The sequence below is a fragment of the Pezoporus occidentalis genome, unplaced genomic scaffold, assembly GCF_034315485.1.
Source record: "Pezoporus occidentalis ecotype Australia unplaced genomic scaffold, CSIRO_AGI_Poc_V1 ctg54, whole genome shotgun sequence".
In the NCBI taxonomy this organism is placed as follows: Eukaryota; Metazoa; Chordata; class Aves; order Psittaciformes; family Psittacidae; genus Pezoporus; species Pezoporus occidentalis.
The window spans coordinates 5,919,643-5,945,717 of NW_026915877.1; the positions used below are offsets into that span (position 1 = coordinate 5,919,643).

At 36.5% G+C, this 26,075-nt stretch overlaps 1 protein-coding gene across 20 annotated transcripts in view; it reads right to left on the reverse strand.

Annotated features, from left to right (window-relative positions):
• Positions 1-26,075, reverse strand: part of BAZ2B (bromodomain adjacent to zinc finger domain 2B) — a 130,819-nt gene that overhangs the window by 45,884 nt on the left and 58,860 nt on the right. For 19 of the 20 annotated variants that reach the window (XM_062637879.1, XM_062637888.1, XM_062637885.1 and 16 more), the window contains 4 exons: positions 14,612-14,767; positions 5,630-5,791; positions 3,715-3,908; positions 113-319 (listed from right to left, as the gene is read on the reverse strand). In XM_062637879.1, coding sequence (XP_062493863.1) covers positions 113-319; positions 3,715-3,908; positions 5,630-5,791; positions 14,612-14,765 — 717 coding nt within the window. In that variant the 5' untranslated portion in view covers positions 14,766-14,767. Of the gene's footprint in view, positions 1-112; positions 320-3,714; positions 3,909-5,629; positions 5,792-14,611; positions 14,768-19,078; positions 19,728-26,075 lie in introns of those variants that run through there. The other variant, XM_062637895.1, reaches the window with a different exon arrangement.

Here is a 26,075-nt window from a genome sequence, read left to right on the forward strand (position 1 = left end):
CATTCATTAACATTAGTTAAATAATGGCTCACTGGTACAAACATGAACACGTCAATGTTTCATTAACAGCTTTCAGTGACAAGACTGTGAGTAGCAGAGCATGGTCTTATACCTTGTTCTTGTTTTTGTGATGTGCTTCATTTTCAGAATCTGATTCATCATCTTCACTCTCTTCAGCACTCTGGTCCTCCTCCTCTTCTTCATCTTCCTCTAAATCATCAGAGTCACTACTACTTATGCCTTCACTTGAGGTGTCTGAAGAGGAGCCTGAATCGCTGTCACTATTACTAGAGCTTTCCACTGCTTTTTTTCTGGGCTTCTACCAGGAAAAAGAATGCTCTATTAATGGTTTAGGCTTAATCTGTTATATCACCTTTTTACTATGCATAATATTTAAAACAAAAACCAGTGAGACTTTGGAGTAAAGTGCTCTGCAACCCTTGAACACAACCAACTCTATCTGCAGAAAAATTACCAGAAAGAAGAGCTTCTCTAGATTATGAAAATTAAAAACTGGACACAAGTCTCTGCCATTTTTCTGACTACACACACTGGCAGAACAGTTGGCATCACTGCCTTTCAAAGCAACAGAACAAATTCAGGCTTGGAAAACTGGCCTGGGATTCAGGTCTAGCAAAGTACACAGAATGTACTGCTTCAAAACAATTTAAAGCCAAAAGCTTTTTTGCAAACCAACACAGAAAGAACAACACAGATTCTTATAGAAAGAAAGGTGTAAAAAAACCACAGGAACTCCAAAACACTGACACTGCAAGACCAGATTTTGAAGGGCAATAGATGAAGAAAGTTGGCTTCTTAACTTTCTAACTAAAACAACTTAGCTAACTCAACTTCTAACATAGCTAACTAAAACAAACGTGTATTCTAGAAACACATCTGAGAGAGGTACAAGTGGACTCCAGTGTTATGATGCACTATGTGGGAGAGACATGGAAATATGTATTACTGCATTAAAGTATATTTAATCATTAAAGAGAGTATGCAGAATGATGTTGGAAGGCAGAGAAACATGTGAAACAGGATTACAGATGTCAGGCAGCAGCAGGAAAGTCTTACACAGCATCTAAAAAGGGAATGTGGAGTCACTGAGGGAACTGTAAGGTTTAAAATTAGTCAAAAGGAAGACAGGTATACAGAAACAGCAGGTAACTGTAGGGCAAAAAAGTTGCAGCAGTTCCAGATAACAACGCAGACAGGAGAAACAGAGAAACAGTTCTTTATAAATATAGGCTTTCTTAACAAAACTTTCCATAAAAGTTTACTTTTCAAATTTTCTTCCCATCCCATTGGAGGGGGGCAACTGATCAGCTGCCTTGGAATGGGATTCCATTTACTTTGTGAAATAGCTACAAAACATAGAATGTGTAGGTGGATTAAGTCTCATCTATTTATCAATTGGCTGGTATCTGTACCTTGTTTTTTTGAACTACGCTCTATCTGCTGTGATGAACACAGTAACACTTCACATCATCGTATTTTATGCGTAAGTCACGTACATTGCTCCAATATTAGGAAATCATAAGAATTAAGTTTTTATTGGGATTTATTGTTTCACTTCTCAATTCAGAGAGGTGTCAGTTAATACTTTACGTGAAAGACAACGATCTGAATGTATGCAGACACTTAAAAAATAACCAATCTAAATAACTGTGCCAGTCTATGGCATGTTTTACATGTTTTATTGCTGATGTGCTTTACATCATTTTTAAGCATCTTCCTGTCTAATATTTGGCACAGATGCAGAATAGTTCTTCATGAAGGTTGAGATTATAAAATGAAATACAAGACCATGATCTGAAGCAGTGAAATTAACAAAGCCTCTGAGAATCGCATCTCTAGGATTCTATTCTAATTTTTCCCCTTCATTGTTCTCTATTTACCTCTCTACGTGGAAAAGGAAACACCCAAAACACTACAGTAATTTTAAAATCGGAAATACCCTGTTTATTCACAATGCTAATGAAATACATATTTCTAACATCAGCTTCTTAAGAGATTAATGGAACGGTCTGGAAAAAGAAGAGTATGTCAGATAAGCTTATTAAGTGATAGTGTCTATTTCCACTCATCAACACTTAAAACTTTTGCTGTCCATCTCCTTTACAAAATCTTAAAAATCTATCTTTCCATACTGCAAACAAGAACATAAGAAATTTACAATGCAAAGAACAGAGTCAGGCATATTCTTGCGGAAAAAAAAAAAAAAATGCAGGCGGTGAGTGGCAAGCAAAATCTGACACGCAAGCCTGATTCACAAAGAACTACTTCAAGTAAGAAGAGGGACAGCTAATTTTGATATGAAATTTAGTGTAACTTGTAAGCAATCAAATGCTTCAAAACAAATCAGGTACTTAACTACACTGTGAAACACAACGGCTTCCTGGGGAGCTTTTACTTCATAAACAAATAAAATCTTTTGACACGGATAAAACCAATAGAAAGAAGTTGGATTAGTGGGATTCCACAAGCAGGGACGGCAAATTAGTAGCTTAGAGAAAATGTAGTAATGGAGAAAATTTAAACTCGCGCATTTAGTGGATATAAAAGGATTAATCTTGATGGATAAGCTTCTATCAAATCCAGCAAAAAAGATAAAGCACCTGGTGGGAAGGAAGTAAACTGCATAGAGGAGAAATAATTCAGACTAAATGAAATGATGTAAGACAGAATGAGAAAGAGAAGATTAAAGAAAAATCTCTCTGTAAAGACATCTGGAACAAAAAAAAAAAAAACTTGAAATTCTAATACCTTGTTGACACAAAATAAGAAAGAGAAGGAAAAGTACAGACCAAAAACTAGGTACTGTTTTACCCATATGAAATAGATTTTTGATGTAATATGTAAGACCAAACACATATAGAGTATTCAAAAAATGAATTATTTAGAAAGAGATAATAAAAGACTCTTCAAGAAACACAGTCCATTAAAAAAAAAAAAAAAAGCTGTATCAAAAGAGCAAATTTCACTTTGACTAGTTCCCTTACTGGCAACAACATAGTTATAAAAGTTGAAGTGAGTTCATAGAATCATAGAATAGTTAGGGTTGGAAAGGACCTTAAGATCATCTAGTTCCAATGCCCCTGCCATGGGCAGGGACACCTCACACTAAACCATATCACCCAAGGCCTCGTCCAACCTGGTCTTGAACACTGCCAGGGATGGAGCATTCACAGCCTCCCTGGGCAACCAATTCCAGTGCCTCACCACCCTAACAGGAAAGAATTTCCTCCTTATATCCAATCTAAACTTCCCCTGTTTAAGTTCAATTAAAATAAAGTTCATATTTGATTTTGGTTCACTGACTTCAGCAAATCTGCTGGATAGTTATGCTAATTGAAAATGTCCATAGTTCAGAAAGCAATAATCTAGACTAAATGTAAGTACCAACAGAAGACCTTAATGACCCAATGGGACAGTCAAGAAATAAAAGTATTTTAGCCTAGACAGCTGCCACTAGGCAAGTGACTCCCTTAGCTTCTATTCTAACAGTAATCAATTTCCCAGTATCCCATTTCCAATTTTGACAAAGTAGTTTTGACTATCAAAGTTCTTCAGGAGTGCTTGGGTCAACATACACTGAATCATTTTGTACTGGAAGAGAACATTTAGAAATGATGCTGCTGTGCACACAGGCACACACTTACCATGCCAATCTTTTGTTCGAACCTTAGTTTTTTTCCCCTGTATATTTACCTTATCTTTGATTTTATCAGCCCTGGTGTCCAAAAGCTGAACTTTGCTTTGCTCCTGGTTGTATTTGCGGCCTCCTGCTCCTGAGGTTATAGCTTTCACTTGTCCTGCAGATGTTGCAATGCTAGTGGATAGTACAGATGTGCTGATACCGGATACTGCAGTGGTACTGTTCCCATTCAGTGATCCATTTATACCTTATGATGACAGATTTAGAAAGCAACACTTAAAAAAGAAAAAGCTGAAGTAGCAGATACTTTCTTTGAGATGTTGCAGTCATAGTAACCCAGTTTCCATAAACACATTAGGAAGATATTTGACTATTTACAGGTTACTCTCCACATACATTAAAAATTTGCCATCCAAGAGTCACTTTGATGTGCTCATGGACTTACTTTAATTAAAACATATAGAGCTCCCATAATCTAAAGGACAAACACATTTAACACTGTAAGGAGAAAAATAAAAGGACAAAGCCAAAAAAATTAAATCTGAAGTTGCCCACTTTTAAGTCCAAACTATCCTTGAGTTTAGTCAGGGGCCAAAAAATAAGATATTGAAGGAAGAGGATATATACAAAAGGAATGCATAATGTATATAAAAATATACATTCCAGTAAATATTTCACAGAATAATTTGTTTACAATTTTGAAGTATCAATAAGCTATAAAGAAAACAACGTGAAGCCCAAGATATGAGTTTCGCAACGTGTAAAATGAGGCTGGGGGAAAGCTGGGGAATGCTATGTGAATTGACATCCATGTTCAAGCCTGCCTACGTATCTGTCATGACAACTGCTGTTTTCTAAGAAAATACCCCTAACCACAAAAATTTACTACTCTGCAATCCCAAGGCTATTATCAGATTGATTCTGAAACACACATCAGGTCCTAAACCATGCAAAAACTGTATTAAAAAAAACATACAACTAACAAACCAAACAAAAAAAACAGAAAAAAAAACCATCATAGAATAAAGAACAGAACATCCAAAGTTGGAAGGGATCCACAAGGATCATCAAACCCAACTTCTGATTTCGCAGTGCACAGGACAACCTAGAAGCTGAACCACAGCTCTAAGAGCACCGCCCAAACGGTTTTCCAGAGCACCGCCCAAACGGTTTTCCAACACAGACAGACTTGGGGCCATGAATGTTTCCCTGGCAAGCTTGCTCACCCCCTGAGTGAACATCATCCTTCTAATATCCAACATGAACTCCTCCAATGCAGCTTTACGCCACCCCCTTGTGTCCTGCCACAGGACCCCAGAGAGGAGAGACTAGCACCTCCCTCTCCACCCCCTTCATGAGGAAACCAGACAGTAACAAGGTCACCCCTCAGCCTCCTCTAAGCTGAACAAACCTAGTATCAAACAAATGTATCTTACATCTTCAAAAGGCGTGCAATGCCACCGCATAAAAATACAGTCTGAGATGCAGGAAAATTGTTCTAACATAACTGGGCTGTTTTCTCTGAGATCCTGTAGCTGTAGCCATCCCTCCCTCCATGCCTCCCAAAAACTACTGCCTTATGTCTTCTGCTTATATGGAGGAACAGCATTCACTAGAGAAGTAAAATGCCTCCTAAATCAAACCATAAACCTTAAATGAAAATTTTTCCCTACTGTTGTAGGAAAACTGTTGTCCCGGACAACTATGTTTTCCCTACTGTTGTCCCGGACAACTATGGAAGAAAAAAACAAAAGGGGGGGGGGGGGAAGGGGAGAACAGTTAGTGTTAGTAGAAAGAGCATTTTTATGGCCTTTATTGAAAGCCCATAACTGTATGGCTCATGACTCGCTAACAGAATCTATTTTGACAAAACTGTTTAGGAATGGGAAGAATGATGAGGTGTAAAACTCAAATTCCACATCTTTCTGCCTATGCAGAAGTTCAATGCTATTATTCCCTCCCCATTACCTTTTTCTGTACTGCTCCGACTATTTTTTCCTGTACCTCTTGAGTGGAATGAAGCAGAATCATGATTCTGTGAAGGAGGTGCAAACAGTGGTGGAACTCCCAAGAGAGGTGGGAAAAAAGCTGCCCCGGGACGAGAGTGCGTGTCTGCTGTTCGCCACCATTCTGCACAGCAAAGGAAATAAAAACAAACTTCAGTTGTTCTAATAATATATTTAAATACTTCTGTAAGCATGTTGCTGTGCAGAATCTAGAGCAGATTTACTAAATCCAGGAGTATGAAGAAAACACAACATTCAGGAACTTAAGTGACATGAATTTCCTGGAATTCTTGTCTTAAGCCACTGAAGTCACTCTGGTACAGATTTCAATGCATTTTTAATTTAAACAATCTGAAAATAAATACTGCATAGAAGGCTATGTGACAGTGATCACCCTAAAATAAAACTGCTTGTCATTAAACGGGATCAATATTCACAGGTCACTCTTGAACACTATTACCTCAGCAGCCTTTCTGTATCAGAACTATGAAAAAGTACAACAGGTTGAAATCACCTCTATAATCCCAGTCTTGGAATATTCCAAGACCTCCACCACAAATACATATCTGAAACAGTTCCCCAAGAAATGACGTATTTAATATCGGATTCTCTAGCTACAATACAGTAGTGGAAGTGGAAAAAAGCAGTCTGTATTTTTCTGTAACATCCCTATTAAAATGGTTGTTTCACAACAAGAAACAATGCTACTCTGTGCTGCTTGTTGCATAAATTCAAGTGGTTTAGTAAGAAATAGTTTCTTATTTAAAAAAAGCTAACATTCTTTTTTGTTTTGTCACTATTTTAAGCTTCCATCTTAAATGGTAATTTATTTCCTTTTCTCAGGAAAATGAACTCAAATGAGTTAACGCTGTCCCTACAACTTTGAACTTTTAACATTCTTGACTATAGCAGAAACTATTTAAAATATTTGTGCAACCCTCATGCAATCCTTTTTTAAAAATTCTTTAAGCTCTGCAAGACCAAACTGTTTTGGGGTTTTTGTTTTGTTTTTAATAAGGCACTGCTAAGCTTAAGCAGCCCCATAAGAGGCAAACATCCAATGCACTGCTCTTGTCATAATGGTTTCTGCGTGTAAACAAGGGCCCAGAAACAGTGTGCGTATCTGCACAGAGGAATCCCTTGTAAGTGTCTAGATCATCTTTTGTATCTGTTGAAATAACAGCTACAACATATTGTAACACATTTATTAGTCAACAACTGAAAAAAAACCCACAAAGCATAATTAAGGAAGAACCTTTCATATCCCTCTTATGGGAAAGAAACTTTAGAAAGAAGATCTTATGTTATATATATGAGAAAGGAAAATGTGTGTCTTTGAAAAAAGATGCAGTCATATTTTCTCAGGAAAGAAAAAATTCTTCCAAACTTCTCTCAAAACTACCCCTCTCCACCACCACTAATGAAAGCAGAAATGATGTCCCATTAAAGAAGCAGAAAAATCAGAAACATGACACATAAATGCCCTTGTGACAAGGGCTAGAAATGTAAAACCTAAACCTAACGAGCAAGTGCACATAAAATAATTCAACTCATGCAAGAGATGGTTATCTCTTAGCCAGGTCCTATACTAGACATGCAAATCTATGAAGGTGTTAAAAGGGCAGCAATGATAAGTGGTTTGGTACAGTTGATTTATACAAAAAAGCTGTTGAGACACAGTGCTTTTTTATACTTAAACTACCAGATCTGTGCATATACTTCCCAGTCTTATAGTGAAAACTTCCTTATGCAACACCAGGCAATAGAAATACATCAGAAGGTGCAATCTACACAAGTAATAGGATGGACTAAGTCTTTTCTGACTTCTGTGATTGACTGCTTTTCTTCTGCTTGAAAATTATTTCTTTAGGGCTTAAAGTGAAATTATAATTTATTTTTTAATTTTTAAACCCTGAAATATAGCTTAAGTTGGGGCATACATTCAGCACAAAACCAGTTTTGCATAATATCCCTGTGAAGAGCTGAGAGCAAAATCTGCGGTTTGGCTCACAGGCATGCTTCATTTCTTACCAAAAAAAAAAAAAAAAAAACAAAACACCAAAAAAACACCCACCAAAAATCTAGGGTTTTTATCATGCATTTCATGGATGATAACTGTGCTGTTATGTATAGAACTTCTGCCACTTTACACACATAAATTACCAGTGTAATTAAAGGAATTAAACCGTATAGCTGAGCAGGATTTAGACTAATGCATTTTTCAATTTTTTTTTTTCATATTGCTATGAAATACATTAAGTTGTTAAGGAAAGTAAGAAATAACTACCTAGGTAATTGAGACTCTCAATAAATATATAAATTAAATTTGAAAAACACTAATAAATTTTAACCTGCTAGTGTCAACAGACACTGAAACTGTAGTAAGAGCATACATCACAGCGATTTTAAAATGTTATAAAGATTTTAATTGCTAAAACCCCACAAAATATGGCTAGAACATCAGCAATGAAAAAACGGAAGACTGGACAGACCAGAACAACAATTCCAAAACTTTCAGCATGGTATGGTAAGCAGTCTGTAGCTGATCTGCAAAAACTTCACATTATCTTAAATTTGGAACTTGAGCATATATTGCTATATACAGTAGTTTTGCGTGCACTGAGTGGTCCCACAAATTTACAAAATTATTGCCTTGAAATGTACTAGCCGAAAAATGTAAAAACAATGGTCACTGGACAATATATGAGGCAGTACACATGAGACAAACTGCAACCACATTAATGACAAAGGTGCTGTGCAAGGGCTTAAGCAAGATTGTAATTACATACAGCCAGACTGCCTAAGGTAACTTCTGAGCTACTTATTAGATTATCATGATCTATGGACAGAATGAGACAGAAGAACCAAATTAAGATTATTCATTTTACCCACACACATGTATTTAACCAGGTACATGAAAATAAAAAGCTGCCTTTACAGACATGAGTGACCAACTTCAGTTAAAACTTCTAAGAGCATCAAGAGAAGATCAGAAAATTGTCTAAGGTTAAGTGCAGAGTTCTTTCATTCCTTCTTCAACAGAAATAAAATCTTTACAATGTAGAAAAGTCTCTTGCAAAATGGAATAAAGTCAATGGAAGCTATGATAAACAACTACCACCTCTTACAACAATGCTTAAAATGAGCACCTGTTAACTGCTGTACTAACATGTATTAGATGGCTGTTACAACTGAATGGATCTTTCATACAAATTAAAAAAAAATTACCAAATGAGAACATTACAAATGAGTCAGTATTCACTGCTTTGTAAAGTATTTTACCCCTCCTTATTTCACCTCTACATGCTTTTCTTTTTGCAGGTATATCAGCTTTTACTCCTCTGGCATTAATAACTAATTACTATTAATAACTAATTATTAGTAGTAATAATAATAAGCCAAAGCTGTCTTATTTATATCACACAAAATTTTTAAAATACCTCAAGATCTCTTTGCAGTATTTCCTGTGGGATTTTACCAGTATTTAATCTGACACTCCTAAACTCTACTGGTGGTGAAATCCCACAGTCCTGAATTCTACCAGGAGGCTACTGGAGGGATAAGATGAACATGCAGGGCCTGACCAGGCTAGAAAAGGAGAGGTCTCTTCAAGAGTCTCACTTCTTGGCAGATATATCTTTTCTTCAAACTACAGAAAAAAATAATTAATAAGCATTTTGACTTAACTGCACACTTTGGAGAATGCATTACGGTATTTCGTTTACTTTATTAAGCTTTATTCTCAGAGGTAAGATCTACAGAGTACGGAAAACACTAGCTAACTGACATCTTACAGTGGAAGTAAGATGTACCATTTTGTGTTCATCTCTCCTGTGCAATCTGTTAATATTCTAAAGGGCGGGAGACTACTGACTTCACAAGATGCCACCAAAAAACCTGACTTCTCAGTACTGCTTTCAGATTTCAGTATTGCTTTCAATTTCTGATTCTCTTCTTTGTGCATGTATTTGAAGTGGAACAGGTTGTCCCAAGCCAGTATGCAGTCCCAGTCTTGAAAGTTTCCAAGACCAAACCAGGTGAGGCCCTGCATGACATGGTCTGATCCCGTAGATGGATTCTGCTCTTCGGACTAGAGGCCTCCTGAAGAGGCCTAGACTAGAGGCCTTCAACCTGCACTTTCCTATGATCCTACAAACTTACGAGCGCTTCTCCATGTAAACTCAGGACAATATCCAAATGACCACGCATTCCGTGTTTTCCAAGCAACTCCCTTTATCACCAAAGGCATCTGCACAATGCACTTTTGGGGGACTTTGTACAAAGACACCATTACTTGACTGTGTCTGTTAATTCTTTTCCTCCTCCTAGATTTTTTGAATTATCTTATTGTGTTACTATATACAATGAGTAATTTTGGAGTGATCTCCTGACTCCAGTATCTCATCATGTTAATTGTTATGAACACAGGTGCATTCCCTATGATTTTTCATTTATTAGCACTTACAAGGCAACATAAGGCCTATATTGCATACACAATGTAGAGAAATTCCTCTTACCAATTTCAAATTTCTGGGGGGTTTGGGATGTATACAGGGAGTATTTCTTCATACTTTCAGCCCCAGTTTAAAAACACTGTATTTCACTTTGCTGAACTTAGTTCAAATGTCTTCAACCTCAGTTAATTAATTAGTGCATTTAAAGAAAAAAAAAGGCAAAACAGAAACAAACCCCATTTATGTACCTTCTTCCAAGGCACAAGTGATACATACGGAATACAAGTGATGTCCATACTGAACTAGTAATACTACATGTTAGTTGCCATCTGCTACACAGTTCAATTAGGAAACATGACAATGATGCTGATGAGCAGTAATGCACTGTAATGTTTCATAATACTTTTAAGACAAGTAATGTTAAAATATCCCTCGATCTTAAGTTTATCAACTTTCTTCATCATGCAAAAAAAAAAAAAAAAAAAGTAGGTGACTTTACACAATATTATGCATCACCTTGGCCTTTAAAAGAAAACAGCTGCATTGTGTGCTACCTAAGCCATTATCTAATACATCCAGAGAAGAGAAGCCATTAATTTTTAAATAAGCATTTAGAAACATGGAATAAAATAAAGGAAAAATGGAAACAAAGTTTTTTAACAATAAACTTACCTGTAATGAGATTTTTTCTCTTTCATACTGGTTAAAAACATCAACAGTCCATCTCGCAGTTAATTCTAGTATTTTCTATTTTAGTGTTCACTCTTCAAGTTACTAACTTACCATAAACACTTTCTGCCTTGCAAAATTTTGTATTAAACCACACTCCTTAACATTATTGACTTACTTCAAAATAGGTTAAATATTTTTGAACACAGCTTTTGAAATTCTGTTAACCACTAACACAAATAAATGATTGAAAGCATTACTCCAAAGGGCAACATACAGTTCAACAATGCTGGTCTCTTAGTAACAGGGAATGATAACTGTGAATACCTTTGTTAATATTAATGAACTTCACGGTGTTATATGAGGTTTTCAAAAGAGCTAAAAAGGAATAAATGCTTAAATAATGCCTTATAATACAAAGCACCAATGCACAACCAGCAGAAATACAAAAATAACATGGTATTTCTAACAATGCTAAGGACATTCCAACTTACACAGCAAATCTAGAGAACTGCTTAGGTTGACAGAAATTAATGTGTATTTTCCTCATTTCTGTGTTGTTCTTTAATCATTACAGTGCTAGCAAAGTTTGCCTTCTATGTTCCTCCCACCAACAGTAAGTCTTTCAAAGAACTTCTATGCACAATTTCATAGTAGCGGTGAATGTCCCTCAGTGTAAAATGCTATTACAATCACATTCTCCCTCAACATTTGCAACTGCTGTAAAATTCCACAAACCGTAAATCACCACTTTGTTTTTAAGTATCCATTTCAATTTTGCTATTGTCACTTAGCATTAAGAATCCTTAAAATTCAAGTCAATAAATATTTACAAGCCTCATATGAAAATTCTGATAAAACCAAGGACTACAAAAAAAAAACCACAAAAGACATTTGTTTACACAGTTTTACAATATAGGCACTAAATCTGATCTTTCTCAACATTTTTTCAGAAGCCAGAATGCCATTTTTATAGAAAGTCTGAAACATAAAATAATAGTTGGTATGTAAAAAAAACCTGAAAATTTAGTGGAAATTCAGAGACTTTTCTGATTAAAACAACCCTTTAGCTTTGTGCATTTATGTCCACAATTTTTAAATCCCTGTGGGTGAATTCAAGGGGAAATAGTGGACTACAAAAAACCTGAAGATTTTTGCTTTGATAGAAGCAGCATCTGGTTTGGGATTTTTTTATTTATTTTTAAATAAAAAGTTAATGAACTTCCTCCTCTTTGAAATTTTAAAATAAAAATCCCTTCAAGTCTGAAAATATCAAAGCAGTAAGACTTGATTGTTCAGCTTTGAACAGTTTCACACTTTGGTATTATCAATCCTCATGAAGACAAAACATTGAATTATGGTATCAATTACTCATGTGAGAAAAGGCTGTTCGATTTATATTTTTCCAAAGTTGCTAACACTCTCACGGGAATGAACTGAAATCTTTTTCCAGAGCCTATTTTCTTTTACAATGCACCTTCTTATTTTCAGCAATGGTTGAAAAAGACGAAAGCAAATAAAGTATCTCTTTACTTGACTGGAATGCTTTAATTATTCAGGAACTAGTGCTGTATTAAGCAATTATACTAACAGTATGTGATATATTTCATAATGGTTTCGCACAGGTGCTTTGTGTATTTGACCTGGGAATATGCCAAAATAATTTATTTGTAGTGTAATCTCCCTGGAAAGCATAAAGACTCCCAGTCCTAACCCACCGTGCATCGCTGGAACCTGACAGGGTATGCAAATCAAGTTTATTGTAGAGACTACTTAACAGACTATTGATTACTGAAAGGAAAATAAATAGATGAATTAGAATAGAAAGAACCTCTCTAATCTAATGCATGGATTAAGACGCCTTGTTCATTCTTAAACTATTTTATTAGATGATAGAAAATTTAAATGTGAATATAATTAAATTGACAGACATCAGGGTTGGGGCTTTTTTTTCCTTTTTAACATCACAGAAATGAATAACATTTCAGTTTAGGAACAGGCTATATACTGGTCTGTCTTGACTACACAGTATCTTGTACATTCAAGAAAGTTTTGACTCAGTGAAGTTGCTCTTCCAGTCACAGGTCATTCACTGATAAACAAGTCTGCGGGTGGTTGACAGCCTAACACTTCAGTCAAGTTTCTCTAGGACAGTGTATACCTTTTCAGAGTGGATGCAATAGTAACCATAGTGTACTGTGTCAGATAGAGAAATGGATATACTCATAAATAAAACTGATGGGAGCATACTGACAGTAAACTACAATCCAGCTTGTTTTTAGGAATCTGAAGTGTCCTTGAGAAAATATATACATTCTTAAAGATCAGATGCAGTCACGCAAAGAAGATGACATTAAAAAAAATCAAAAACGGAAACAACCCGTGAATACTGATAATTACTACGAGTCCCTATTAGCTATCAGACAGAAACTAAGCTTTTTAAGTAAAAGTTGAGAATAAAATTTTGAAAACTACTGAGTACCTGGATTTTGTAATGAAGAAACTGATGGTGTAGTATTTTTATTACATTATTCATCTGCTTTAGTCTTATTGTATTACAACAGATCAAATATACACCCTATCATATACAGGCAATGTTACAGGAGACACAAAATTACATGCTGTAATATCTACAAAGCAAACGCAGCAAGGACAGGTAAACTAGTCACATAAATCCTCACTTTGGGGCTGTACATCTATAGCCACATGTAAATGAACTACTGCATTCTGGGAACCACTATAAAGAACCAGTTTGAGTGGCAGAAGCTAATGAACGCAGACACGGAAGTCTTCTGGAGTCGAATCTGTAGCAAAGTAAAAATTTTATTTTTATTGAATAATAAACCACGCTGCTCACTCTGGAGCAGTTTTAGTTAAGAACTTTTCTGGCTGATTTGAAAGTAATTAAAATAAATAGTTGAGACATAATTCTAGGTATGCAGATGTTCTGAATTCTTTTTCTTTCCAAAGAAGTAGCAAATTAACAAATGCAAGCTGTAGTAGGGCACTCAGAATCCAGCGGTTCTATGGTATCAGGGCAGAATAGATTTTCAGTTTGGAGAATGCACACTTGCTCACTCTATTGAAAGAACCAAATTTGATCTGAAAGCAGTGGATTACCATGAATTTAAGACTATTTACTGTACACTTTATAAGAACCAGTAGCACTCAGACTAGGAAAAAAAAAAGAATATCTATGATCTGTTCTTCGAAGCGAAGAAAGAAACAGCAGGGAAGAGTTATTTCCTACTTCTTGTTCTGTTGATGAAATAATATGCAACCAAGCAATTGAAATGTGAGTTTAATTCACAAAAATAATATTCTTGCATAGAGAAATCTTCCATATAAGTTTCTGATTCGAGGCAAGATGTTTGACTCTAGTCAAGACTTATCTAAGACTATGACATTTTGAAATTCACCCTTTCAACCTCAAGTTCCATTAGAAGAAGCTGTTCTCCAGATACAAAAACACAATAGGGGTTGGGTTTGACTGCTGAGAACATGACATATATTCAAGAAGCTGATTGTTAGATCTTAATCTGAAAGTGGCACAAACTTTGACAGAGCAATCCTTAATTTTATCCTTGCTTCTGAGGATTACATCTGAAACATGCAATTTCAAATTAATTTCATTCCTTCAGTAAACAAGTACTATGTAAAATTTATTCACATGATATGTCACTTAGAAAACAAGGAAAACCAAAATGCAACATTTTTCTTCGATGTATCTTTGCAACCTCTTTACATTTCACTTGTAATAACAATTACAAGTGTTGACAAACACTAAAAATCATACTGCAATATAAAATTGAGTTTTTTACCGCATGTGTTGATTGTGGAACTGAGTGACGCAGCTCCAGTGGAAAGGCCACCTTTCGATACAGCTGAAGCTACAGATGTTGTAGAAGATGCTGGAGTCAAAGCAGCTGCAGTAGAGGAGACTGACGATGACGTTAACCGCTCTCCAGACTCCATATCTGTAAGAGAGAACATAAATATTTTCTATGGCAGGAAATTAAATTCAGTAATTTAATTTACAGGAGCACCTGTGCTGACCATGTCTCAGAATCTGCACTCGATTCTGGTGTAGTTCCTACAAGATGTTCACCTGAGAGGTGCATCACATGAACAGTACCCAGCCATTAGGGGAATCCAGCACAGTAAGGGAATCAGACAGTGCTATCAAGAGCTACATCGTATTTTGATTTGAACACAGCCTCACCTGTGATCATCACACCCACTGCTCAAGAGCTGCATTTCAGCTCAGGCTGGCATCTTCAGCCTTTGCCTGAATCAGGACATCCTGGGCCGTGCCCACGGCTCCTGGCTAGGCCGCAAGGCCTGCATCAGCTCCTACCTTCTCTACTCCTGATCAGACTAATGGATAGAACCCAGGCCTGACAGATTCCTTTGTTTTTTCTGGATCCTGTGACCAGCACAGCATTCACATCGAGAGAGACTGTGCCAGGGTCAGGAAAAGCACTGCCTGCATCATCCCTGACTGCAACCTTGTCCCTCCTTACAAAACAGTCCTGCTCTTGCTGCTCCCTGACAGAACCCAGCTTTACAGAACCTGCAATGCATCCCAAACGGCCCATATCTACTCTCTTCATTTAGGAAAAGACCCAGCAATTACGGTGAGATAGTATCAACATCAGAACTCCTGTAATCTGCTAGCTTTTTCTTCCTGGTAAGCTTTTTATATAAAATAAAACATCACAAGTTACCAGACTTACTTCACTGAACAAGCATCTGCACTTCAAAAATAAAATCACACAATAAAGTTGTTACTAAAAGTAATGCTACTTGTTGAGAAGTAGCTTCTCAAATACTTTAAAATTCCAGCCAGGCAAATGATGTCTAAGCACAGTGGTAGCAATGTCAAAAGACTATCTGGCTCAATCTGCCAGGACCACAGTTGACCTGAGTCAGTATCAGAGTATAAGGTGGAGAAGAAATCTACAAAAGAAACAAGACTAGGCATAGTTAAGTCTTAATAGGGAAGGTCCTGAGAAACTGGTCCTTGTCCTGCAGCTCCTCTTCAGCTACAGTCAACACCCTTTCTCAGCCCTATCACTGGAAATGTGACGAGGCCAGATGATACGCAGAAGTCAACTGCTGTAAAATCTCACTCCCCGACTCTATAAAACAGAATGCCAGCTACACAGGGACACATTTTCACAAACATTAGTCAATTCAGAAAACTGATGTGTTAAACAGCAGTTGTGATCCAAGTTATGTTAAAACAGCGACTTCCCAAATACTCGTTTGGAAAGCCAGCGTAAGAGCTGTTACCTACTTCTCAACAAAGATGCAGCACCCTTGCTTTCTCTCAGCCACAAAAAATGGCTGAAAGGCAGAGGAAGTAAAAAAGCAAAACTTACACAGAAACACACAAAATATATGGAAGATACATTGTGCCTATCTTAACTAAGTCATTAATTCCTTATCACAAATAGTTTTCTATGTGGCAATTTCTATGTACCAGCTAAAATCTCCAGACTCTTCCCTCTATCAAAAGTGACAATTCTGCTACAAGGGAACTATGGCTTACCGTACAGAACTGCCTACCCTTTACATAAACTACAACCAACGATCCTGCAGAAAACAGCACTGAAAGACTTCATTGCTTTTGTTCTTTACAGCTCCATTTATCACATACAATTTTCATGTAGAAGAAATACTTTTTTTTCTGCAAATACAGAAAAATCAACTACACAGATATAGTACAAAACAGCATCTACTGCTATACTGAATATGAGGGATATGTATTTTTTTCTTCAGAATAGTAGAAACTACAGAAACTGTTTCCTACAGAGAATTTATCACGGCAAAATATTATTAACCATTTTAAATTTTTAATTCAGGACTCCTAAATGCACACTTTTCTCCAATTAAACATTTTCTATTTGTGGCTAAGGAATACTTCATTGATTTTCAGTAATCTTTGACTATAATTCAGCTAAAATGCTACTCACTGGAAGCAGACCACTGAAAAACGCCACACATACTGTAGACTTTAGATGTTATATACGTCGAATCAATTTTGTAATTATTCCTATGGATAATAATTAATAGAAATCCCTTTCATAAGGGATTATGATTTAAATCTACCTACAGATTTCAGTCTATTTGCAAACACATGATTTCACACTACAAAAAAAAAAAATCTATCTTTAGTATACAGAGATCTACAAATTAATATAACAAAGTACATTTCATTTAGACATTATGAATGACTTAATGTAGGTGAGGCTAAAAAGCAGTTCTTGTATAAAAAAAAGTATGGTTTTGTTGTATTTTGGTATTCATTTTTGTAAGGTTGTCCACAGTGAATTTACTGCAGATATGGATGGTGTAAGAGAAATTATAAACACATCCTAATGGTATTATTACAGTAACCACTTTTAAAAGGGAACGTATTTCTAAGCTTTAATGCACTGCATTAAAAACTCAGGATTGAAATTTGGTATTTTACTTATGCTTCCTGACAAAACATTCAGAACTCTCCAATTTATTAAGAAAAAGAAAACGAAAAAGAAAACGGAAAAGGAAAAGGAAAAAGAAAAAAGAAAAAGAAAAAGGTATGCATTAAAATAAGTCTTTACCATCTGTAAATAAGCATAGTTAAAAACCACCTATAAGCAAGCCACACTGCTGTCATGAATGGGAAGATATCCTTGGTAGATCAATACCTTTTTAAATACAGAAAAGTAAATTTAGCTATACTTGCAAGCTTTTAACCAACCTAAGCCATCTGCTTGAACTGGTAATACAGCATCATCAAACAAGAACTGGGAGAATAGTAATAAACTGCCCTTTCAAGGCTCCCCTCTTCCCTCACCCCCTTCCCACTCTTTTTTTTTTCCTTTCAGTTTGCATGGGGTTGGAGGTTGGTTTGGGGGGGACTGCATTTTCAACCTTTCGTTCAGCTGCTTGTTTAAAGTCATAAATAGAAAACTAGAACACTGGTGTTTCTGAATGATTCTGAACTGAAGAAATCATATTCTTTTCCTAGAGACACACATACTTTTGCTGTTGAACTAAGTCAACCCTTAATTATGTTTAGTTAATTACTCTAACCACAGCAGATGGCTGACACCAAAAGAGATAATCCCCAAAACAGTCATTAGTCAGGATCAGCAATAATCACATTGTAGACCTAATGCTTCTGTGACTCAGAAAGTCTATTCCAGCTACAGCAGATTCACATTCTTTTTAACCTCAAATATATATTAGTTATTTGCTTCAATTTAGTGTATTTTACCACTCAATACTTATATAAAGTCTCAAGTTTGTAAAAGAAAAATTGAGGTGGGGAGGATATACTTTTTTTTATTTTCCATGTGTACTGATTTGTGTCAATGCTTTGCCTGAAAACTCCAGTTATATTCCCAGACTTTTCTATAGTGAATAATAATAATGAATGCAACTGAACACAATGAAAACAGAAAGCAATCTCTCATTAATGTGGAACAAAGCGGGAAGTATGTGCAGTTTTACAAAACCAAAAATTTTTTTTCTGGGGGGGGGTTGGGGGGGGGGAAGAAAAAGAGAAAGAGAAAAAGAGAGAAAAAGAGAAAGAGAAAAAGAAAAAAAGAGAGAAAGAGAAAGAGAAAGAGAAAGAGAAAGAGAAAGAGAAAGAGAAAGAGAAAGAGAAAGAGAAAGAGAAAGAGAAAGAGAAAGAGAAAGAGAAAGAGAAAGAGAAAGAGAAAGAGAGAAAGAGAAAAACTACTGATGTTTAATAAAAATAAGAACACTACAAATATGAGGGAGTTTACTAAAGGAAACAACATTCAAATCATTTTCACATTTTAAAAGGTAAGATTTCTTTAAATTACCTACCAAATCCATGCTCAAAACCTTCGCTGAAATGTATACTAACATAGAAAAAAAAACATGTGCTTAAACAGATAGTAACTCCCTTCATGGGGTATTATCACAGACATAATAGCATACCATCAATGTCAGTTGGGATGTGTGAATACTATAGTATATAGCATATACTATATACTATAGTATAAGGGGTCTTGAAAAAAATCTGAAGAGTACGTGTAACTCCAACTTCCAGTTTAACCTTTCCACTCGCATGTATTGCTTCATTATTGCAAAGATTACTTTTAACACAGTGAAAAAAGAAGTTGAAAGTGGAAGTGTAAAAACACGCTTCAGTCTTCCTCAGCGACAAAGTGAAAACTTGTAACAATTATTTGACTGTCAACTGGAGAAGAGCCCCACAGCATTTGGTGTTCTCTTGTCTTACAGCAAGTTATTTAATCGTACTGCACCTGAATGGAACCACACGATAGTATCTCAGAATTCAGAGTCCAGCACAGCAGAGTTCATTGAAAATCTGAAATGCAGGTTCATTTTAGGAAGTAAAACTAAAGATCTCGCTCTTTTCCTTCAAAGTGGGGCAGAGCCCAAAAAGGTCAGCACACAAAAAGTAAATGAAGACTCTGAGTGCTGGCCACGGAGGTTACCCAGCAGGCCAAGCAGCACTCATGGGTTCTGCACCATGATGTCACAGAGGCCGCGGAACCAAGGCAGAGTGGGTGTAAACGCAGTGGTATGCCCAAAAGTACACACAAGCAAGTACCCTGACCAAAGCCTCACAGGGAACTAAGCGCAGTGCTCACAGAAACTGGTGCAGTTCATTACAGACAAACTACGGTCACAGGAGGCTCCCAGAGATGCCCCCTGCTCTAGCGACAAAGTCTGGTCATACACCTTCCAACATGCAGTCTACTACTGCTACAATGTTTTAGACATCTGAGATTTTTAAACTCAAATAAAAGTCTCGATATAACTAATGAGATTCCCTTTATGTGTCTCAGATGCTGTACAAGCTTTAAAGGCCAGGTCAAGTGCTAAAAATTTCAAGTTTTGCAGAACCTCATTGTTATTATGTCACTTTTGATAATTTACTCTAAGCACTTCACATAAAACTCTCTAGGGAAAAAAGCCACCACAATAAAACTTTTTTTTTTTTAGTAAATCAGCAGCATTACTGGCTTGTGTTCTTGGGTGTCATACCAACTACAAAGACACTTCTATCCACAAATGACCTTAATATGTTACTGTCAGTTACTCTGTACAAAGCACCCGGTGCATTCCTGCACCATGCTCCAAGCCCTCCCTTTTCTCAGATCAGGCCATATTCAATTAGGTATAACAACACACTGTTGATTGCAACAGAATCCATAGCAGTGAAAATACTCATAAAATCACAAATGTATCACATCACAGTTCTACAAATTTTACTCGCATAAGGCGACTTACTGAAAACCACTTAAAAGTAGATCCAAGGCTTATGTTTGACATAACTGAGTCAGGACTCGCTGGGCAAAAAATGGAAACAAGGGAATCAGTTGCTCATCTACTGAAACCACAGAATAAGAGTGGTTTGGGTTGGAAGGGACCTTAAAGGTCATCTAATCCAACCCTCGGCTATGGGCAGGGTAACTTCCCACTAGACCAGGTTTCTCAAAACCCCATCCAACCTGGCCTTGAACACTTCCAGGGATGGGGCAGCCACAGTTTCTCTGGGCAGCCTGTGCCAGTGCCCCACCACCCTCACAGGGAAGCACATCTTCACAATTACCTAATCTCAATCTCCTCTCTATCAGTTTAAAGCTATTCCCCCTTGACCTAACCCTGCAAATCCTTGCAAAAAGTCCCTGCAATGGATGGCCATTTTAAGTAGCCTCAGGATAAAATATGACATTTTAAAAATGTGCATCTGTTTTGACTCCATCTAACAAGATAAACTCATCACTAAATGATACATGCAAATTAAACTGCAACTCAAGATCGCATTCTCTCCTACCTTGTAAGTAATTGTGTTATTTTTAGTTAGAAATAAACCTCACTTTGAATACTTCTGCATTTATATATTTCATGATTATGCTAAGGAAAAAAAACTTGGGCATGACAAACGACATGATTCAGTTGCTTTACATTCCATGCAAGGAGGATGGGCATACAGGTCAGGTTAAATTACAATCCCCCATGAACCTCACTTCTTGATAAACCTCAGAACACACTCCTGAAAGCTGCATAATGGTGGCATGGAATACGATCTATCTGATTTGTACCACAAAAAGTGAATGGCCACGCCAAGTACCTATCAGGCAACACAGCACTGCTGGAGTCAATGCTGAAATGACCCAAGTCTACTTAAAAGAAACACTTCAAACCCTAAATATCAATACTGAGAGCCTTATCTAAATAAATAAAAATAAAATAATAAAAAACCCACACACATATATCTATTATCTGTTATTCTGTATGGGATTAACAACTTTACACACGTATGTTTTGCAGTCGCCGCTTTTATTTTAAATAAGCACCCCTTCACCTTTTGTTGTTTTCACTTCTATGCTGGGTTAGGACAGGAAAAGCTGACACCACCAGCCTTAAAACACAAAAACAGATTACTGGAGATAGCTTCTTACACAGATGTAAACACAATCAGGATTGCTCACCCTGCAAAAGCAGCCTACTAATACAGTTAATCTGCACAAACCGCTCCTTGCAGAGCAGCAGATTTTAACCAGGTGACAAGAAAAGGACCCCATCATATAATTCACTTTGACCAATGCAAAGGTGTGCAATTCATCCAGCTGAAGGAGATGAGTGTTCATGCTTTAGATAGCAGGATGAGAATGGTACAGTACAATTCTGTGGAGACCACATTAAGGCTCACAGAGACTTAGCTCACAGAGTGGAGATTAACAGCGCTAGATACCTGTACTGTAACGCTTCCAAGCAGATTCTAAACAGCAAGTAAGTACTGGCACTGCATAAAATTGATGCAGAGCCTGGCCTCTGTCTTGACTGCACAGGCTGAAATAATAATATCTGTAGAACATTCAAATGTAAAGATTGGGCACTTACCCTGAGTTTGGGAAGTGCCTGAAAGAGTCAGTTCTGCCATTCTGTAATCAAATTAATGTTTCATCATTTCAGAAGTGACATTTCACAAACTCTTCCTGTTCTAAGGGCAGAGGGAAATAATAACAATTATAACAACAATAATAATTCAATCACTGAAATATTTTATACTGATTTAGGATGAATACCAGTTTTTAAGGATTGTATTTTTGTGCATGATGATTCAACTTAGGCAAGTTAAAAACCTGTTTCAAGTTCTCTGTAAAAAGTTGATCTTTCATTCTCTACACAACTACTTTTTTTATATACTGATTACAAGACTTTGATACTTTGTTCATCTGCACTAGATTCTAATACAACTACTACATCTTACTCTACAGAAGCAAGACTGATAGCATTTTATGCTATTACTTAAGTTTGCAAGGACACTGAGCAAACTGTATCTAAACCTACCTCTATGATTTCAAAAATCAAAGTATTACTCAATCTACTACTCAATATAACATTTTTTAAATACATTGCTGTCCTGGGTACAGCTGTAGCAGTCGTTTTTTCTCCTTCTTAGTAGCTGGTGCAGTGCTGTGATTTTGACTTCTGGCCTGGGAACAGCGCTGATAACATCAATGTTTTTAGTTACTACTCAAATGTTTTAGTCTGACCAAGGACTTTCTGAGCCTCATGCTCTGCCAGGGAGGAGGGGAAGCCAGGAGGAAGCAGAGACAGGACACCTGACCCAAACTGACCAAAGAAGTATTCCATACCATAGCACGTCATGCCCAGGATGTAACTAAGAGTTACCCAGAAGGGCTAGTTAGGTATCGGTCAGGCTGGGTATTATCGGTTGGCGGATGGTATTGTATTCTCTTCCCTTTTTATTTCCTTTATCATTATTATTATTGGTGGTAGCAGTAGTGATTTATGTTATACTTTAGTTACTGAACTGTTCTTATCTCAACCGATGGGAGTTACATTCTTTCGATTCTCCTTCCCATCCCTCCAGGAATGGGGGGAAGAAAAGGGGGGGGAGTGAGAGAGAGACTGCATGGCTGATTTATGGCTAACTGGGTTTAAACCACAACAATCGCGATTTTTTTTTTCTTAGGGTAACTCTGAAATGGCTACCAGAAACCCACATCAGAAATCCTACTCCAATAGTACTTTGAAAAATCAGTCATTAAATGTTGAAGGAACATGGAAAATAAAACTACAAGCATGTGATTTCACTAGCATGCTTTTTACAGAAATTACTATTTCGCTGTTTCACACAGAATCTCAAATTTTAAGGTTAGCTGCAAAAACAATCAGAATATTAAGATTAAGAAGTATAAAGATTATCTGTAGTACTTCAGGTATTCAAAAGCCCACATTTTTATTCCTTTTTTATTGTATTCAAGAATAAGATGTTAAACATTCTATTTCCTCTCAATCTGAGATACCCAATAGATTTGTTCCCAATTTATCCAGTCATTTTATAATCAGGTAATTTTTAACACTGAGCTAAAAAGACAATGCATTGCTTCCTTGTTGGCAATACTTTGTGAATATGCCTGTTTCATTGCAGCTTACAATACAGGAAACTGAACTATATCCATAAATAGACATGTAAGTAGGTTTCCTATAGGAAATCTCAAGAAAGTAACTGACAGGGAGGAGGGCTAAGCACCCTTACAAGGTATTCCTTGAGAAGATAGCATAATTTATGTTTAAGGACTCTAACGAATTACACTTTGTTCTACAGTCTTACAAACATAATTGTGTGCTAGGGCTCACAGTATTATGAACATCAGGCCCCCCATTTTCCAAACATTATTAAGAAGACTAGTTGGTAATACATTGTCTGGCCACTACCTAGTCTAGCGCTCTATGACTGTGATCAAGCTTCATCACCTACTTCTGCGGATACTTGTATCCTGTTCACCTCTTTAAATAATGGACTTCTTCAGGTTCTTTTCCTGAGAATCACTTGGTTGTCTTCCCTTCTCATATCTAAAGCTTTATGTTATATTTGGAGCAAGTATTCCTGCGTATAATTACCCAAACTATCCTGTTTACTCCTTAGTATGCATCCAAACTTTTTGCCTGCTGATATCTATCTATCAAGCTAATCTTTTCATTCAACTGTGCACTACTTCTGCACAAAATACCTAGATACTGCACAGAGGTAAAAAAATTAATTTAGAACTCATGAAAGTGTAAATGCACATTTATATTATCCTTTTCCTCATCAACCAAGAAGGGACAAAAAAGAGTAGCATCATTATAGAAACTAAGGTACTGTAACACTCAGTGAAGTGCAGCAGCAGAGCCTTTTCTGACACACTTCTTGAGAAGGTCTTTAAAGCAGGGAAACTTGAGTGCCAAAATAATACCACAAAGAATTGCTTTGCCTGGGCTGTAACAGGAAGGAAGAAGAAAACGGTGTCTGAACAGCCCTGTGGCAGACAAATCCATTAAAATCAGGAGTGTAAAATAAAAATGGATACTTTTATTTACCTGTTTCAAATTCTCACCACCCTTGCTTTAAAGACATCAGACGTTCTAACAGTAAAAGATAGACATGGTGTCCTGGCAGCTCTAGGTGAAAGCTCCTGGGTCTCACATAACTAAAGACCTGGACTTGCCACTGAGAACTGCATTAATGAGTCTTTTTTGCACTTTAACATGAAAACAGCTAACCAAACTCCTCTGCTACTGTTTTCCCTCCAACTTCAAGTATCCAATAAAATCATGGTCCAGGAAGAATAAAGGGAAGAACACTGCCCTGAGGTAAATGCTTTGTCTTGTTTCATTAACACCAGCAGAGGCTCCTGAAGTGTTAATTTTCCATAGGATACAACAGGCCAGCTGTGAAAAAAAAAAAAAGCCCAGCTGTCTGAACAGTAAAAACACCAACTTTTTCTGCAGCAAAGCAAGCCAGTTTAGCAAGGTCATATACTAGATTAAGATGTCTAACTTCTACTGAACTAATGCTATTTTAAAGTCATCGTGGTCCACTGTACTGGATCACAGTGACGCTACCTCCTTTCCTAACTTGCCAGAGGTTATGGGATCATTCATGTGCTAGAAAGCACAACAGCTGGATTTGGCTTTTGCAACTCCTCTCTATCGGCACATCATCTAACAAGATGCTACCTAAATAAGCAATGGTAATTTCTTGCACTGTCTAAACAGGTAGGAATGATTTCTAGTAGCTATTTTGTATCTGACTTTTCAAGAGAAACAGCTAACAAAAAACAACAACCCAAATCCAACCCCAAACAAGGAGAAAGTAAGATTCCAACATTTTGTTCCATTTTATTTTATTTCAGAGTATTTGTACAGCAAAAGAACAGCTGTCCAAGGACTGGGATTCTAAAGCAAGCCCGCTTCTTTCAGCAAAGCACTTCAATTAAACCTATCTTACAGGAATAAGCCATTTCTAAATAAACACAGAATTGACCACTGAAGTCTTCACATGTAATTCTAAATACTACTGACACCTGACTGAACCCTAAGTGTTTTATTTTTAAATGCAAGTAGAAACAAGTACTTAAGGTAGCTAGCTACCCTAAGTGATCTACTGAGCTGAATTAGTGCTCTTCTATTTTTAATTCTTCTTTTGTTCTCAGTGTTTATAAAGCTGTGTGCATGGTATACAACATTTATTACCTAATAGTCCATTATCCACACAAAAAGTTTAACAGGCAGTGAAAATATCCAAATGTTACATTGTTATGCTCAACTGAAAGGAGTTCAAATAACAGATAACTTAATGGGAACCTTCAAGAACACAAGTTTAGATTTCTCTTAATGAGTTCTGAAAGCCTATTGGCAAATGATTACACTAAGAAATGGCACGAAAGGAAAAACGTCACCTTTTAGACTAATACTCCAAAAGAGGATGGCGGCGCCACAGGATGCGGACTGGGAGGGATGGAGTGGCCAGTATATTCTCAAACATATTATTTTGATTAAACATGAATAAGATTCAAGTTTGAAACACAAAATACTGTCTCTTCCAATATTTTTAGAACTCCTACAATTATAAAAAACTTCCAGCTCAGCTATATTTAAATAAATTCTCTGAACAACTGCATATCAGCACCAAATCAACATGATAAAATAGACTGTTTTGTAAATCAACTCAGTAGTTATATTCTGAAACCAACTGTTTATGTATGTAGCTCTCAACATTAACTTCCTTTAGTATTATGCAATGGCATTTATTATTAAAGAGACAACAAACAGGATGAAGCAGTGTTGCTTTGCAGTTGGGTATTCTTGACCACTGCGCAATTAATCTACAGTTCTATTTCATTTCTGAATTCTTAATAAGCACTGTAGTTTATGAAAAACAGCAAGTCTCAAAAACATTATATTAATTGAATAGATAATGTTCAAAATATCTGT